This window comes from Thermobia domestica, chromosome 12 (genome assembly GCF_964235325.1).
Source record: "Thermobia domestica chromosome 12, izTheDome1.hap1.1, whole genome shotgun sequence".
Lineage (NCBI taxonomy): Eukaryota > Metazoa > Arthropoda > Insecta > Zygentoma > Lepismatidae > Thermobia > Thermobia domestica.
The window spans coordinates 206931624-206947470 of record NC_137465.1 but is presented as its reverse complement, the minus strand read 5'-3'; the positions used below and the strand labels follow the sequence as shown (position 1 = coordinate 206947470).

Below are 15847 nucleotides of genomic sequence, written 5' to 3'. Positions count from 1 at the left end.
AATATTTTACAAGGGTCACGCTATATATTTTGAGATACAAGGAAACTACAAGGCGTGTGATGCAAATGGGTTTATTTATGTTCAAAGTAATCCCCATCTACATCAATGCACTTTTGTAACAGAAGCTTCCACAACCGAAAGACTTGAAGCCAGTCACCTTTGGGAATACTCTCTCAAAAAAAAAAAAAAAAAAAAAAAAAAAAAAAAAAAAAAAAAAAAAGTCGTGAAACGTCTATTACGTTAATATTATTAAAGAACAACCAGAAATCGCACATGGCCAAAAGTCAACTGTTTGCTATGCCGTGAGTAACGATGCATTGTCGTGATGCAGCATTAACCCGTGAATCCTGACTGACTCAAGCACTGCAGGTAAACATGTTGTGGCGTACCAGGTGATTGTAACTGTACGCTGCTCTTCAAGCTTAATTGCTTTCACTAAGCCTGTACTCCGAAAGAAAACTGCGTACATAACTTTCTTGACAGATCTTTGCTTTTTTGTCATTGTTGGAGTTAGGTCATTTTCGTGAATCCATACACGGCTCTCCTGGCGGGTAGGAACATCGAAAAATGGAATGTATGTTTCATTACCTGTTACAATTTTAGATAATATGACCACCATTATTTAACACATCTAACGTTTCCCGCGCGATTCTTACCCGCTCTGCCTTTTGGAAATCGTTCAGCGTGTGGGGCGCCCAACGACTCACTTTTTTCTTTCCATATGGAGATGATCATGTAAAATTAAATTGACTGTTGCGGATCCAACACCAAGGGTTGCTTCAATCATTGATAGGCGTATCTTCGATCTTCTTGGATCATACGTCGCACTCGCTCAATGTTGTCGACAGTCGCTGACGAGAAGGACCTACCAGCACGTGCCTCATTACCAGGTGATATCCGTCCTCTTTTAAATTCACTATACACCGAAATACCGAAAAAAAAGTTGTCCGTGATGGACTTGCATCACGAAATGCGGTTGCAATCGTTCAAGACTTTGTTGTTCACTTAAACCGACTTTGAAATCATAGTAGATCATCGCGCGCAGATCTTTTCTGGACGACATGTTTCGCAAAGAACTCGTCTATACCACGTGCATTGTGACAGCAGCGACTCAAGTCACGTTAGGCCTTTACTCCTGAAGGATGATAGTTTTTAAAAATGCAGCGTTGCCAGCTTTCACTCCTCTAGTTTCGTGGCATCTCAAATATATAGAGCGTGCACCACGTAATATCTTTTTCTTTCAAGTCACTCGGTTATTTAAATACAAAGAGAAAATTTTATTGATATTAAATTGCAAATTGCAACATGGTAACAATTAGAAAATCTTATAATCTTTCGCTCCTACATCAATATATGCATATTAATGCATTAATTTATTTAAAAGGGTTGCGTCAAGAGTTATTACTTTAACGCACCATTTAGGTAATAAATAATATTTGTTCTTTTATATGAAATTTCTAGTTTTACGTTAGGCCAAAGGAGATGGATGATTGACGGAAGAATTGGAGGAGTGGAATGTGGAAGGAAACGGGAGAACCTCTAGAAAAGCCACGGACACATTGTTGACCACCACAAACTATCATGACCTGGGATTCAACCAGTGACCCTTTGTATCAGAAGTGTGGGCTCTACCACTGAGCCAGTGTCCTTCAAAAATGAATATTCTATTTGCTATTATATCCCTGAATTTCCTTATCTCTTACTCCGGTTGGTCTTGGCATTTTAGCAGCGAAAATAATTTACTAGTATTTTTTCCTACGTTTATAGGTGAACAACTGTAGATATGTACAGTCATGTCCAAAATGATTGTCGCATATCTATAACTGTCTTCTTGTAAGAATATAATTTGATAATGATTTGGCAGGGTACCTGTAATACTGATACTATGTGTATAATCGGAAAATGTAATATTTGTGGTAAATTTCATAGGAAAAGAATTATAAATACGAAAATTAGAATGAGTAAAACAAAATGTTGCTAAATGGACAAGAAAGTTTTATTTTCGTTTTATTGTTCTTAACTGCTCTTTTGACATGAAATTTGCCACATACACGTCTTTGCCGATTATACACATACTAACATTATAAGAAATACTGGGCGAATTCGTTACCAAATTATATTCCTAAAACATATTTATAGACATGCGACAATAATTTTGGACATGAGTATACCTTGTTATACAAGAACTGAATATCTATCCTGCAAACTTCTAACTTTCAAAAAAAAAAAAAAAAAAAAATCGGAATCATTGATCAGAAATTTTTACTTCCTCATCTCTATACAATAATAACATACAAATACTGAAAAAAACAACAACAGAAATACAGATCTTCCTGAAGATGATAATCATAATTTTGATCAACAATAAACAGCATCATAAAAGAAATCTAGATATAAATTTAAAATGAGATAGAAAAACATACATGAAGTTTTATAAACTCTGCAAAAGTTTCATGTCATGATTGTAATACAGTCAATATTGAGGCATACAATGATATGTACATTATGTTACATTTATTTTATGATGGTATTTACCTAGGTACTTAACCCCTTTGGTTCCAGTGACATCCATGTGGATGTCATAAAATAGTCCGTTGCAAAATACCAGTGACATCCATGTGGATGTCATAAAATAGTCCGTTGCAAAATACCAGTGACATCCATGTGGATGTCATAAAATACTCCGTTGCAAAATACCAGTGACATCCATGTGGATGTCATAAAATACTCCGTTGCAAAATACCAGTGACATCCATGTGGATGTCATAAAATACTCCGTTGCAAAATACCAGTGACATCCATGTGGATGTCATAAAATACTCCGTTGCAAAATACCAGTGACATCCATGTGGATGTCATAAAATAGTCCGTTGCAAAATACCAGTGACATCCATGTGGATGTCATAAAATACTCCGTTGCAAAATACCAGTGATATCCAGGGGATATCATGAAAGCATTCCCTTTATTAAGAGTCATATTAATTCTGGAGATGATGAAATTTCTTAGTGGATGCAAAGCATGAGTTAGTTCTATTATTTCTCCTTAAATGACAGCACCTTACTGACAGAAAAGAAAAAAAAAGTCTTAGTAGATGGGTCTAAGGAAGCCATGTGTTTGTTTTGACGATAAACAACTGGCAACTTCGAGATAGGATAAAAGAAAAAAAAACTTTGTTTTTCATCTCCGGACAGTGTTGCCAACCTGAAGCAGCATAAAATCCCTTCAGAACATCAAAATTTCTCTTTTTCAGTCCAAATGTTCCACAATGTAAATATTTTTTCTTCACTAATGTGAATGCTATCCTCGCGCTTGCACAATAACTATGTCCTGTATAACATTTGACAGTATTTTAACAGTAAACGAAAACTTGGTATTACAACTTGGTATTATAGGAAAATGACACCTGGAACGCAAGGGGTTAATTATACACACTTAATAAATACATGACAAGTTATAGTACAGAGAACTGACTAAATATTTAAATCCTTTTCCACTAACTTTGACTAGAATAGTTGTTAATACATTATTTCATGAACATGCACACACAAACACACTTAAATTATACAATGGACATGAATGATTCACACTGTCATGTTCTAAAGCTCTTAAATATAAAGCTACTATCACTGGCCGTTTATTGTCTACACTGGACATTCAAGAAGTAAATATTTTTGTTTCTTTGTTGGAGATTTTGGATATAGTATTCTACTATCTTTATTTTCAGGAGTTTGAATGACTAGTAATGCCACGCCTTCGGCTGTTTCATCCACTGTCAGAAATTACTTCTTGCTGTCCCACTGAAAGAAAAACTTTTTATTAATATACATTTACTAACCCTCGTACATTCGATGTCAGAAGTACACAGTTAATCAATCGACAAGTTTTTGTTTTTCTACCTTAAAGGGAAACTCCATTGGTTTTAATTTAGAGAACTACAGGGTGATTCAAAAACGAAAAATTTTCAATTAAAATGATTTCAATTGATGATTCAATTAATTTCATGATTTTGTTAAAAATTATATCATTTAATAGTAAAAATAATGTCATTTTAAAATACACAAAAATAAATCATAAGCTGGCAAATCAGCGGATCTGGGAGGCCATTGAATGTCATCATTTTTTCGAAATTACACGATCCCCACACAATTGGCGTACAGCAGCCATCGATATTCGTGCTGTGTGGGACGTCGATCCATTTTGTTGAAACCAGGCTGTGTCAATAATGTGTGGAAATCTGTAGTTGTTGCACAACAAAGGTTTCAATCACGGCAACGTAACGATTTCATATGACTAATTGTATGGCCATTCTCGTCCTCAAAACAATAAGGACCCATTACACCGTATGATGACATAGCACTCCACACAGTAACTTTGTTGCTGTGCAATGGACGCGGATGTAGCTCTATATGATTATCTTGTCCCTGTGATGTCCTAAATTAAAATGACGGCGGAATTCTCTACGTGCTTCTTCCACAATGTCATTGTTCTTGTAAAACGATTTGATCGCAAAAGCACGTTACACACGACTCCAAGCATTCATGATAACCAAATGTCAGGGTGTCGTTGACAGGCTGGTAATGTACGTTACTCAGTGTTACCAAACTCCTACTGTTGCCAACACAACTTTCAAAACTTCCCCTTTCTTTCAATCCTCCTGTAGAACGTTTATTATTTAAGTGGAAATGAGGAATATTCCAAAATTTCGCCTGAGTAAGGATTGATGATTATTCTGGGGGAAAAATTCAGGTTTGTACATATTTAGAGATCACACGGTTGCATAGCATCCATGCAGGGATTTGCAAAGAGAATATATGTTAGCTTAATCTGAAATATATTAAGAAACAAAGATTCCTCTTGTTTTAACATACGTGAATCAATGAGCAATAACCTATCCAAAATATCTTACAGTTCCGACTCCATTATTCTTACCCTATGGATAGAATCTAAGATCATTCTGAATACATTGGTTAATAAGGTAACAGTTTTCAAAATACATTCAGGTTTGGGCGATACATTTATTTTTCTAAGTTGTGTGTAGTAAATAGTGGCGTTTCATTCTTAGGAAAGAAATTTGCTCATTTTTGAGAACGTAGATGTATTAAGCAACGGTATCCGATAATTAACTATTCGGAATTAAAGTTTTTGTAGTAACTGGAACAACTTCGTTAATTGAGAACATGGACTAGGTTAAAATCGACAGAAACATAACTCTGGAATAGATACAACAGCAAAAATATCTAAAATAGAGTAAACTTTGAATTTTGTGGACTTATATTTAACAGACAGAATTTGATCCATAAGTGTTGGCTTATTATGAACACTTCAGCCAATTTAAATCATTGATTATTTAGAAACGACATCCAACGGGTACAACTGAAACTCCAGGATTTTTCCCCCCTTCTAATGCGCGAAGCTATAAGTTTTTGTTACTAATACAGAGTGGAGATAATGTCTCTCCCTGATAACAAACATTAATAACAAGAAAGCAAAGAATGACAGAAGCATGAGGTCTAAAAACATCGCTTGTATGATATTTCAAGATTTTGCCACAGCCTGTGCTGCCATCCACTGCAACTGACCGCAGCGCGACAGTCATTTGTTTCAAAATGGCGTCAGCACAGAAGAAAGCGAAGTATCATGAAACAAAATCTCCCGTCACAGTTCAATGAACATTCAGGAGAGAGTATGGACAGCAGCTACCAGATGTTAAGAGCATAAAGAAATGATACAGCAAGTTTATTGCAAAAGGAAGTGTTTTAGATCGTGATAGAAGCGGTACATAGAGTATTAGTGAGGAACGTGTAGAAGCTGTTCGTGTTGTTTTAATCCGAAGTCGACAGAAATCATTGCGTTGTGAACTTCTTCCTGTGGAGTTATATTAAAGACAGGCTTTACGCAACACCATTCCGTGATAATGAAACACTCAAAAACAGGATAAGGGTCGCAACAACCACAGTGGCTCCTGAAATGTTGAGTAATACATGGATGAAAACTGAATATCACATGGATGTCTTGAAGGCAACTAATGGAACACATGTGGAAATTCTCTAAATCAAGTAAAACCCTTTTTGAGTTTTCCTATTATTTGCCACAAACCACACGTTTCTATCATTCTTAGTTTTCTTCTTATTGTTTGATCAGGGAGAGACTTCTGTCCACCTTGTATAGTATGTACATTAAATATTTTTTTTACAATATGTAACACAATTTCAAGTGTAATATCCTATTTTAAATATCTTTCATAACACAATTTGCTAGTTAACGGACTTCAAATTTTACGGACAGCTTTTCTCCCCTATTCGACCGTTAAATCAGGGGTTTACTGTAAAAAATATATTTGTAAACATACATTAAATTTTCATCCAATTCTTCTAAATCGCGTTGTTTGCTCATTTGTTTTGATAGTATGTTTCATATTGTCTTATGGGTGGAATTATTTAAACTTGTGCGCGGAAATTTAAACGAGTGAATTAATGACATAATAGTAAATCCAGTTGTCATCTACGTTGATAATACGTTTAATTAGCAGTTGTTTATAGACCTACATCAGAATAACCAAAAGAAATATTCACGTTAAAATCAAAACACAATTAGGTTCCAGTTGAAAGAGAACATCACAGCACACACACACACAAATCACCATTTTTTTCTCCCACGAAAAGACAGGTTATGGGAACTATCTACATAAACAGTACAAAAGTGGCTTAAATGCTGATATTGGAGAGGTAGATAAAAACTGGATTCACGTCATATACTAATTTTGTACAGCAAAATTTTTGCCCTTGATTTCAGATCATCCCAGCCGTAAAGCACCATGAAGTATACGGATTAGGAATTAGAATTCTGCACTTTCGGCATCTACGGCCATGTTAGCCCGTCACGTATGAGGGATGGCGTCCTTCGGTGATCACACTATTCTAGGAAAAGGAAGGAAGCTGACTGGGACCTATATGTGAGGTACCATCCCAGCACTTGTCTGATGTGAATGAGGAAAAGCCAGGAAAACTTCACTTAGTGTGGCTGGTCTGAAAAAGCTTTTACACTTTTTCGACCGAGTGTCCCCATCGGGGATCGAACCTGGGGATGAAATATACGAATATCTGCGAAACAAACGGAAATGACGACGCGATTAATAAAACTTAATGAAATTCCATGCATACAACGTACAAATACGAGGAGAAGTCAAAACGTAAAGGGACTTCTGAGAACAGGTACATTTATTCTAAAGATAGACAACTGAAACATACATTATTTTTCTACATAATCTCCCTGCACTTCAACTCACTTTTCCTATCGCTTCACAAGTTTTTTGGTTCCGTCTTAAAAAAAAAAAAAAAAAAAAAAAAAAAAAAAAAAAAAAAAAAAAAAAAAAGGGTTGCACGTGTAATCAATTTTGCACCCCATCAATGATTAGCTGATGGTTGACGTTTAAATTTCTTAATTTCGTGTGATGATGGGTGTTTCCAAACCATGCTCGCAGCCTCTCTTTCCGGTTCGTGACAATGTACCCAAGTTCAATCGACAGTAACGATTTGCTGTAAAGATCCATCTCCCTTGCGACGATAACTAGCCAAATGCTTACGAGAGATGTCCAACCTTTGTGCTTTATGCTTTGCGATAAACAGCTGTCATCATACTGCGCTTGCATTCGACAATTAATTTCCGCAGATTTAACACCTTCCGCAAAACAAAAAGCGAATCACTGCCGTCATTTCCTCCTTGGTGCAGATCGACAGTGGAGCTGCCATGTTTTAACGGCTTGCTACATTGCAACAACCAACGCGGGAATAAGAGACACGTTGCACAGAAGTATCGCAGACAACACTAATTCAGCGCTGGATACTAGCAGTGTTACCAAACCCTAGTGCGAGAAATTCCAAAAGTCCCTTTACTTTTTGACTTCTTCTCGTAAATTTGTATTTTAGTTTTTCAGTGTTTGTTCCCTTACTTATCTATTCCCATGTTACTCATCTTCCTGTCATTTTCAGGCTAAAATACCAATAATGTTCACAGAAGAGCTTCAAAAACATTTACTTCGAGAATTATCATGTACGTTATACGTTATTCATATTGTTATATTTCTAGAATCGTAAAGTCAAAGACTACACTAAAAAAACTTCTAAAAATATCAAATAGGATTTGAGTACGAGATGTGAAATAATTTACAGAACCAGGCTCTATAACAGGTTCGAACTTCTTTCATACTTTTTCGAACAGTTTTTTCTTTCATACTTTTTTCTTCATGGCTCTGTAATTGCTGATCGAATACACGAATTTAAAAGGTCTAATCACTGCGAAATTAAAATACCGCTAATTTTACAGTAATTATGCGGTATCTTTAAATAGATAAAAGATTATCGAAATGTGGAACAAGAAAGCCCTAAACAATATTATTTTGCATGAGGTACCGTTATTAAAGTCACCTAGTAGCTTTTCGTTTGCAACCATTTATAAACGCGAAAATGCCGATTTTCTAAATGGCTGGAAATCGAAAGCAGATAAGTGAGTATCTCTCATGTAAAATAATATTGTTTAGCGAGCTCTTGTTCCACTTTTCGATTATCTTTTATCTATTTGAAGATATTACATAATTACTGTAAAATTAGCGATATTTTAATTTCGCCGTAATGGAGCCTCTTAAGTGGGTTCTCCACACGTCATACGCAATAAAAGCAGTATCGAAAATCTTTGATCTCACGAGGTTTTTACCTTTGCCGATTTAATAGATGAGACGACATTAAAGGAAAGATGTTACAGATATACAGATGGAAAGATCAGAGGAAAAACATCGTGCATAAAGTTCTAAGTTCTTCACAAGTAACTTGTCGATGATGTTTCGGAACAATGTAGAATATTCTAGTTTCATGTAACCGATTAAACAGCCTTTGTCAAAGGGATTTTATTTATATAAATGGTTAGATATGCACACTTAATGGTAGGAAGTACAGAATCATCCATAACGTAAATATTGCTAGTTAATCTAAGTGTAAAACAACTTACGACAAGCATATTCGATTATTATACAAAGCACATAGTACTTAGGAAGGTTTTTTAAGTGCGCTGTTACAGAAGTGTGTTGGGATGTTCATTAGTTGTTACAGAAAACAAGATCTGACAATTAAGTGACAGACTACAGAGTAAAACACGGAACAACAGATCGAATACTGATTAAGTAGTTACAAATATGGTATCCGTAAATATATGGCTCCACTCTAATGCAATAGTTCCCAACCTATTTTGACTAACGACACACTTTCCTAACTTAATGATTATACAGTCTAATAGCTTATACATAGACTATAATAGCCTATGTATTACTAAAATGTTCTTGATAACCATCTACTATTTAAAAAGTAAATCCCTAATATATATAGGGTGTTTCAAAACAACACCGACAACGTTTCCGAGGCGATTTCTGACATCAAGATAAGACGAAAAGTATAGACCAACGTGGGTGCACAAATGCTTCCTTTCGGAGTTATAGGCTGCCGAAAACACGAAAAAATTAACTTTTGAAGGTCCATAGCACCAAAACTATGGAACATACCTCGTCAGGTCAAAACTTCATTTAGGAACTAGTAAGTGCCCTATCCAAATATCCAAGTTTCAGAATCCTGCGATACTTCTGCAACAATTTTTATGGAGGTAACTCCCTCTACAAAAATTGTTGCGTGAGTACCCTAGTATTCTGAAACATGCATTTTTGGGTAGCGCACATATTAGTGCCTAAGTAGTCTTGACCCGACTACAGTAGGTCCCACAATTTTGGAGCTATGAACCTTTAAAGTTCATTTCCTCATGTTCTCATGTTTTCTCATGTTTATATAGATCGATATAAACATAAAATTAAGGTTTTTAAAAATATAAGTATATTTGTATGTATTAAAATCATTAAAAAAATTAATATTATAAATTTGTTTTCAAAAGGGACGCAAGTAGGATAGTCTGTAGAATATTTTGATTAATAAAAGTGGTATCCTCTTTTCAAAAAACGTTTGAGAAACTCTGCTATATTGTCATAGTCAGATCCTTCACAGAGAGAATGCATATGTTGCATGCTAGAAAATCAGAAACTTTTTTTTTTTTTTTTTTTTTTTTTTTGTTTTAATGTTTCCAGATGGAGTAGATAAATTTTAATGATAATGTACTGCTTTCCTAACTGATGGCATACGTTCGTTTCAATAGTACAAGCAGTGCTTTAAATACTTTCTTAGAGAAAGTTACCCTACCTCTGTTACAATCGACTACCGATAACGTTCACTATCCTTCACCACGATAAGATTTCCTATTCTCATTCCATACTTAATATTATTTATATATATCATTTAACTGTCAGGCCTTGCTTTCTGGAACCACTCGACTACAAAATATTAATTAAAAAAACCTAATTAGGTACCTCTACATATGTTAGTTGACTCATAAGGAATCGTGCAATCTTTATTTTACTTTGTTTACTTACTTCCTGCTGGGGCCAGTATATGGCGGTGGATTTGGCCGATGAAGTGAATTATGGTCCAAAAATTGCCTGAAAATAATTTATTAATAATCATTTCCATAGAGTACATTCGAATCTAAAAGAAAAAAAATACCTTATCGACAGACACTTAACATACACTAATTATGCAACTTGAATGCAACTTTTAATGAATCAATTACATTGACCAAACGCAGCTTTTACTCTTTCAATTGCCAATTATTTATAATAGTTAAATCCACAGAGTAAAGAAAGTAGACAAGTCGTTCTTTCCCGTTAGTTACTAATGTGCATTACGCACATTAGTACAAGCATGACACACATTAGAATATGTCTGAGCACCAAACTTGGTACTACCGCGTTGCTTTGATCTCTTTATGAAATAAGGTATAATCATATTCCAGAGTCTGACTAAATGACAAGTTTCATGATCCCTCTGTACAAAAATGCAACATTTAGGTGTCTGTCTTCCGTATTTGAATGAACCTTGAGAACACAACTCTCATCGAAATCAGAGCCAAATTATTAACAAGGATTTCTAAGGGATTCCCTAGTAGGGATGGCCACAAAGTTCCGGTTCCAGATCTGGATCTGAAAACCCGGTTCCAGAACCGGATCTTAGGAACCGGTTCCAGATCTGGATCTGAAAACCCGGTTCCAGAACCGGATCTTAGGAGCCGGTTCCAGACCTGGATCTGAAAGCCCTCAAAGACCCGTAAAGGAAGCACAAAGTTCACCTTCAAAAATAATGTAAAGAGGACCATGCACTTGTGCCTTCCCCGCCCAGACCCGCTTGTGCCCCCAGAAAAAAAATTTGGTGTTTAGCCAAATGAGTTGGCCAGTTTGCCTGTTTAGCCAATGAGTTTGCCAGTTACCCACTTTATTTAGCCAAATGAGACAAGCTGCCGCCGCCTGGGCGCCTGCCTGTCGCTTCCACCATTTCATCTAGCATACTGTTCACAGTTTGCCAGCAGCTCGCGTTTAGCGTAGGGATGGTAACAAAGTTTTGGTTCCAGCGGAACCGGTTCCAGACCTGGATCCGACGAACCGGTTCCAGACCTGGATCCGAAGAACCGGTTCTAGACCTGGATCCGAAGAACCGGTTCCAGGCATGGATCCGAAAAACCGGTTCCGGAACCGGATCTTCAAGAACCGGATCCGTTCAGACCCGAAAGCCGGTTCCACCAGGAACCGGTTCTGGCCATCTCTATTCCCTAGGGCTGGTCTTATTTTCCGCAATTTCCCCAAACAAAATTACTTTACTGATGAATGTCAATAGAAAATTAATCTAACTATGTTCTTCATAATTCACAAATGAACATATTATTATGCATATCTTGCATATTATTATGCAATCATATTCGAGCAACATCCTGCTGAAAATGAGCTTCGTTTACAATTCAGTAGTCAAGTGAGAAAGCTATAGATCTGTCCTTCACTAATATATCAGAAAGACACGCGTACAACGTCAAAATCACCCTAACACTTCAACTATTCGTAATTGCTATACAGTAGAATTCGTTTCGACGAGTTCACTCAAAAGTTTTCTGGTTTTTGAAATTTTTGTGAAAATCATCACAGGTGTTAAAAATAAAAGCACAAAAAGCACTTGTGAGCTAGTATTGCTCTTTTACTTTTCATATTCAAGCTTGTTAAAAGTGGTGAGTATTTCTTTTAGCAAAAAGTGTGTTTAGACCACATCGTTTTAAAGAGTTGCTTCTTAGAACTGAACTAAGCTACATTATAGCAATTAGTTGAAGAAAAATGTACACTAACATGTATAGCCTGTTCACACAAAACTGACCACCCAGATCTCTAGGGCATATTCCTGCAACTGTACGTACGAAGTTTTAATACTTTATTTTAAAATATTTTTATTAGTAATGATATGAAGTGTGAACGTGGGATAAAAGCAAGGATAGGAATGGCGAAAGATATCTTTATGAGGAAGAAAATACTATTTTGTGGGATCTTGAATAAAGAGTTGAGAAAAAGACTCATAAAATGCTTCATGTGGAGCATTGTACTGTATGGGTCAGAAATATGAACATTACCCAAAAATGATGAGAAATGACTGGAAGCTTTCGAAATGTGGGTGTGAAGAAGAATGAAAGAATTAACAGGGTCGAGCGGAAAACGAATGAGAGAACGTTAGAAATGTACAAATGGCAAGGGAGAAAGGAACAATTTTAGATATTATAAAGAAGAAACTGGTTGGGATATTGGATAAGAAGGAACTGCATCATGAGGGACGTGCTAGAGGGATGGTGGCAAGAAAGAGAGGGAAGGGGCGAAGGAGACTACAATTAATGGACGGTATCAAAACAGAAGAATCTACGTGAAGACGAAGAGGTTAGCGGAAGACCGTGGAGCATGGAAGCTTCTCAGTTGCGGCAAGTGACCTGCCAATAATGGCAGATTATTTATGATGATAATCTTGAAATAAAGATTCATCAAAGGGGATTCGTATTTGTTTCATTTCACTCCAACTATGGATAAAAATACAAGCTTTGCAAACGAAGATGGATGACTTTTTTTTTTTTTTAAACAACACTGTACACAGCTATAAGTTCTGAACCCAACGGAAGGTATGATGAACAGCACTTAATTCATGATGTCCATTATCATTCTCAATCTAGTTGCTTAATTGTTCCATCGCATTGTAATTGTTTCTTTAATATAGCTACATGTAATATGAACGTCATGCAAACCATACTACACTAAAGTCGAGTCTTAAAGATCATTGAAGTTTGTAGATAAACATTGGCAGTTCGAGTTTGACCAGCTGCTGAAACTCTGTTCGTTTACTTCCCCGAAAACATAAAAAAATCGCATTGACGGAGAAAATCATTTCCTCCAACAAAGACGGGTTTCTTTGAAACTGATGCAGAAAACATTTGAATCCTGCGATTAGAGTCGTCCTTTGTTAGAAAAAGTGGACTCTGAAATTTACACTGATGCAAGTTTTCGTTTTTCTACATCTTCTGCAGAGTACTACGGGCAAGGTGAATTCCAGTGCTTCTCACACCAATCATTTCGGAAGACTGGAATGAACTTGGCAAGCACTGTAGTTCTGGAAAATGAAATGAAATCTTTGAGTTTTACGTCCCACGGTTATGCCGGTTAGGCTAAAGGAGACGATGATAATGAGTAATGAATGAAATGGTGGAGTGAAGAAAGTGGGAGGAAACGGGAGAGAACCCCGAGGAAACTCATGCACACGGTGTTTGTCCACCACAAAGTTCACTTGCGGGGGCTGGGATCGAACCCGGGACCCCAAGTAGTAGAGGTGAACGCTCTACCACTAAGCCACCGCGGCCCCTATGTAGTTCTGGAGTTTTCAGTTACGGAAGGTCTATTATATTGCTGTTTATCGTGAATCATTCTTTCCCTTTCATTACTCTGTTTTAGCAATGTTTTAACTGCATTGCCTTATTAATTCCTCCTTATTAAATTACACCGCTACTTCTCTCTGCGTCTATTCCTCTCGTTCAAGGAGAAATAACTCCAATCGGTCATTTTCCCCACTCTACAACTCAACGGGCATCAGAAAACCATATCGCCGTTGGCTCCACACTTTGGCCAGTCTATGTATTATTATGCAATCACTCTTCCTCTATACGAAGCTAGTGGTTCAATCGCTAATTAGAAATTTTCATCTCGGTCCAAAAACAAGGTACAAATAAATTCTTCACGGAGAAAGTATTTCTTTGTTATTAATGCCTTTAGCCAATGTGAAGAGACATCCTGCAGGGGAAGGAGAGATTCATCACACTACCAAATGGGCGGACTGCCAAGCCATTGGTTCCGGCAGTGCAGGCGGTACTTTAACCTTAATGTGAGGTAGGCATGGCTGCGAATATAGCCCTCCCTGGTTTCTCGGGAATTCCCAGTTCACGGATTGGAGTCTGCCGGGTTGTCGCCATACCATGAGATTCAGTACCTTGCGATATGGGGTGACTCCTGGCAGCTTTGGTGTCGACACTGGAGAAGTCAGCAGACTCTTAATCGCTAGGACAGTTCCCTCCACCAGTAGATATAATTGGTGGATGGGCTTCGCTTCGAGATAACGAATACATTCCATTAGCCTTCTTTGGAAGATTTGTTATTTTCTACGTAATTTTGAATCAAGCATATTGCTACCCAGCCTTGGTAACTACTGGCCGATTTCAAGAAATCTAGTACCGGCCTGTAAGGTAGGCAACAGCCCAAGCCGTCACTTCAAACAGGTACAATGATCACAAAAACTGCTTTTCCATTTCTACATTTCTTTTGCCAATAAATTCGATATGAATGAACTAACTTGAATAGTTTTCGCTAACGTACAAAGGATTGAGTTCTTTCTATATCTAAAAAAGTTGTAATCGTATTGATCAAACAGATCCAAACTAATTAATCAACGAACAGCACGAAAAGAGTATGTTTTTGTGCTAACAATTGTTGAGTGTGGAATCAAAGGAAGGCGATTAAAATTATTTTGAATCCTTATCTGACCGAACGTTTTGCGTAATAGAACGAAATTTATGTTCACATTTGCTGATATAGTAGCAGCGTTAAAATAAATTTAAAAAAAATGTTAACCATGGAAAAGAACGAATAATGCATGAATATTAACTCTTTTCGACGGAGGCTTCATTTTTCAGTTAAAAGGGTGTCAGTTAAAAAAAAAAAAAAATCAGTTTTGTTCTTCCAACTGATTGTTACACTCAAGTTGCATGCAAACACAGAACGCTGACCCATAAAGAATGCATGAACCAGCTACCACCATCCAAACAATTCCACAGTGAAAATGAAACACTAACCCAGTTTATGTCAACCACGTAGTCCCTACTTCTGTCCTAGCAGCCATGTTGCGTGGGGCTTTTGAACGACAACTCCTAAGAAGGAACACATAGCGTTAAAACACAAAGCACTCACACATTCAACAGGATTTCTTTTATTTTTTCAACATTGAGTCATCTCGCATAATCTATAAATGCAATAATCATTACCATATATAGTAGATTCTTTACTTAAAATATGAAACTCACTGATTTCATATTCTATTTGTGAAATTTTCCTTGCTTAGTTAATAATTATTATAGATGCCACATAATATAATGCAATACTCTTTCTTTTGTGTGAATATTAGCAACGAAAGTTCTGATTTATTTTTATTACGATAATTTTAGCAAGACTTCGCATAGTCAATGTTTTTTACCAAAACTTCTCGTAGTAATATACAGGTAATAATTAAGATTTTATTTATATTTTAATGCAATATGTACGTATCTACACAGTAATAGAAAAAATAAAATAGACTAAGAGACACAGAAATAGACAGGACATTCAAAAAGACAATATGGTCTTTGTTTCAAACCACCTTTCGCCTT

General features: G+C 36.4%; 1 protein-coding gene across 4 annotated transcripts in view; it reads right to left on the bottom strand.

Annotated features, from left to right (window-relative positions):
- Window positions 1–2245: 2245 nt before the first annotated feature.
- The window catches only part of Scgalpha (sarcoglycan alpha), a 72719-nt gene continuing 59117 nt past the window's right edge, over window positions 2246–15847 (bottom strand). For 2 of the 4 annotated variants that reach the window (XM_081734648.1, XM_081734650.1), the window contains exons 9-10: window positions 10461–10526; window positions 2246–3798 (exon numbers count right to left, since the gene is read on the bottom strand). In XM_081734648.1, coding sequence (XP_081590774.1) covers window positions 3774–3798; window positions 10461–10526 — 91 coding nt within the window. In that variant the 3' untranslated portion in view covers window positions 2246–3773. Of the gene's footprint in view, window positions 3799–10460; window positions 10527–15277; window positions 15353–15847 lie in introns of all 4 variants that reach the window. The other 2 variants (XR_014127843.1, XM_081734649.1) reach the window with 2 other exon arrangements.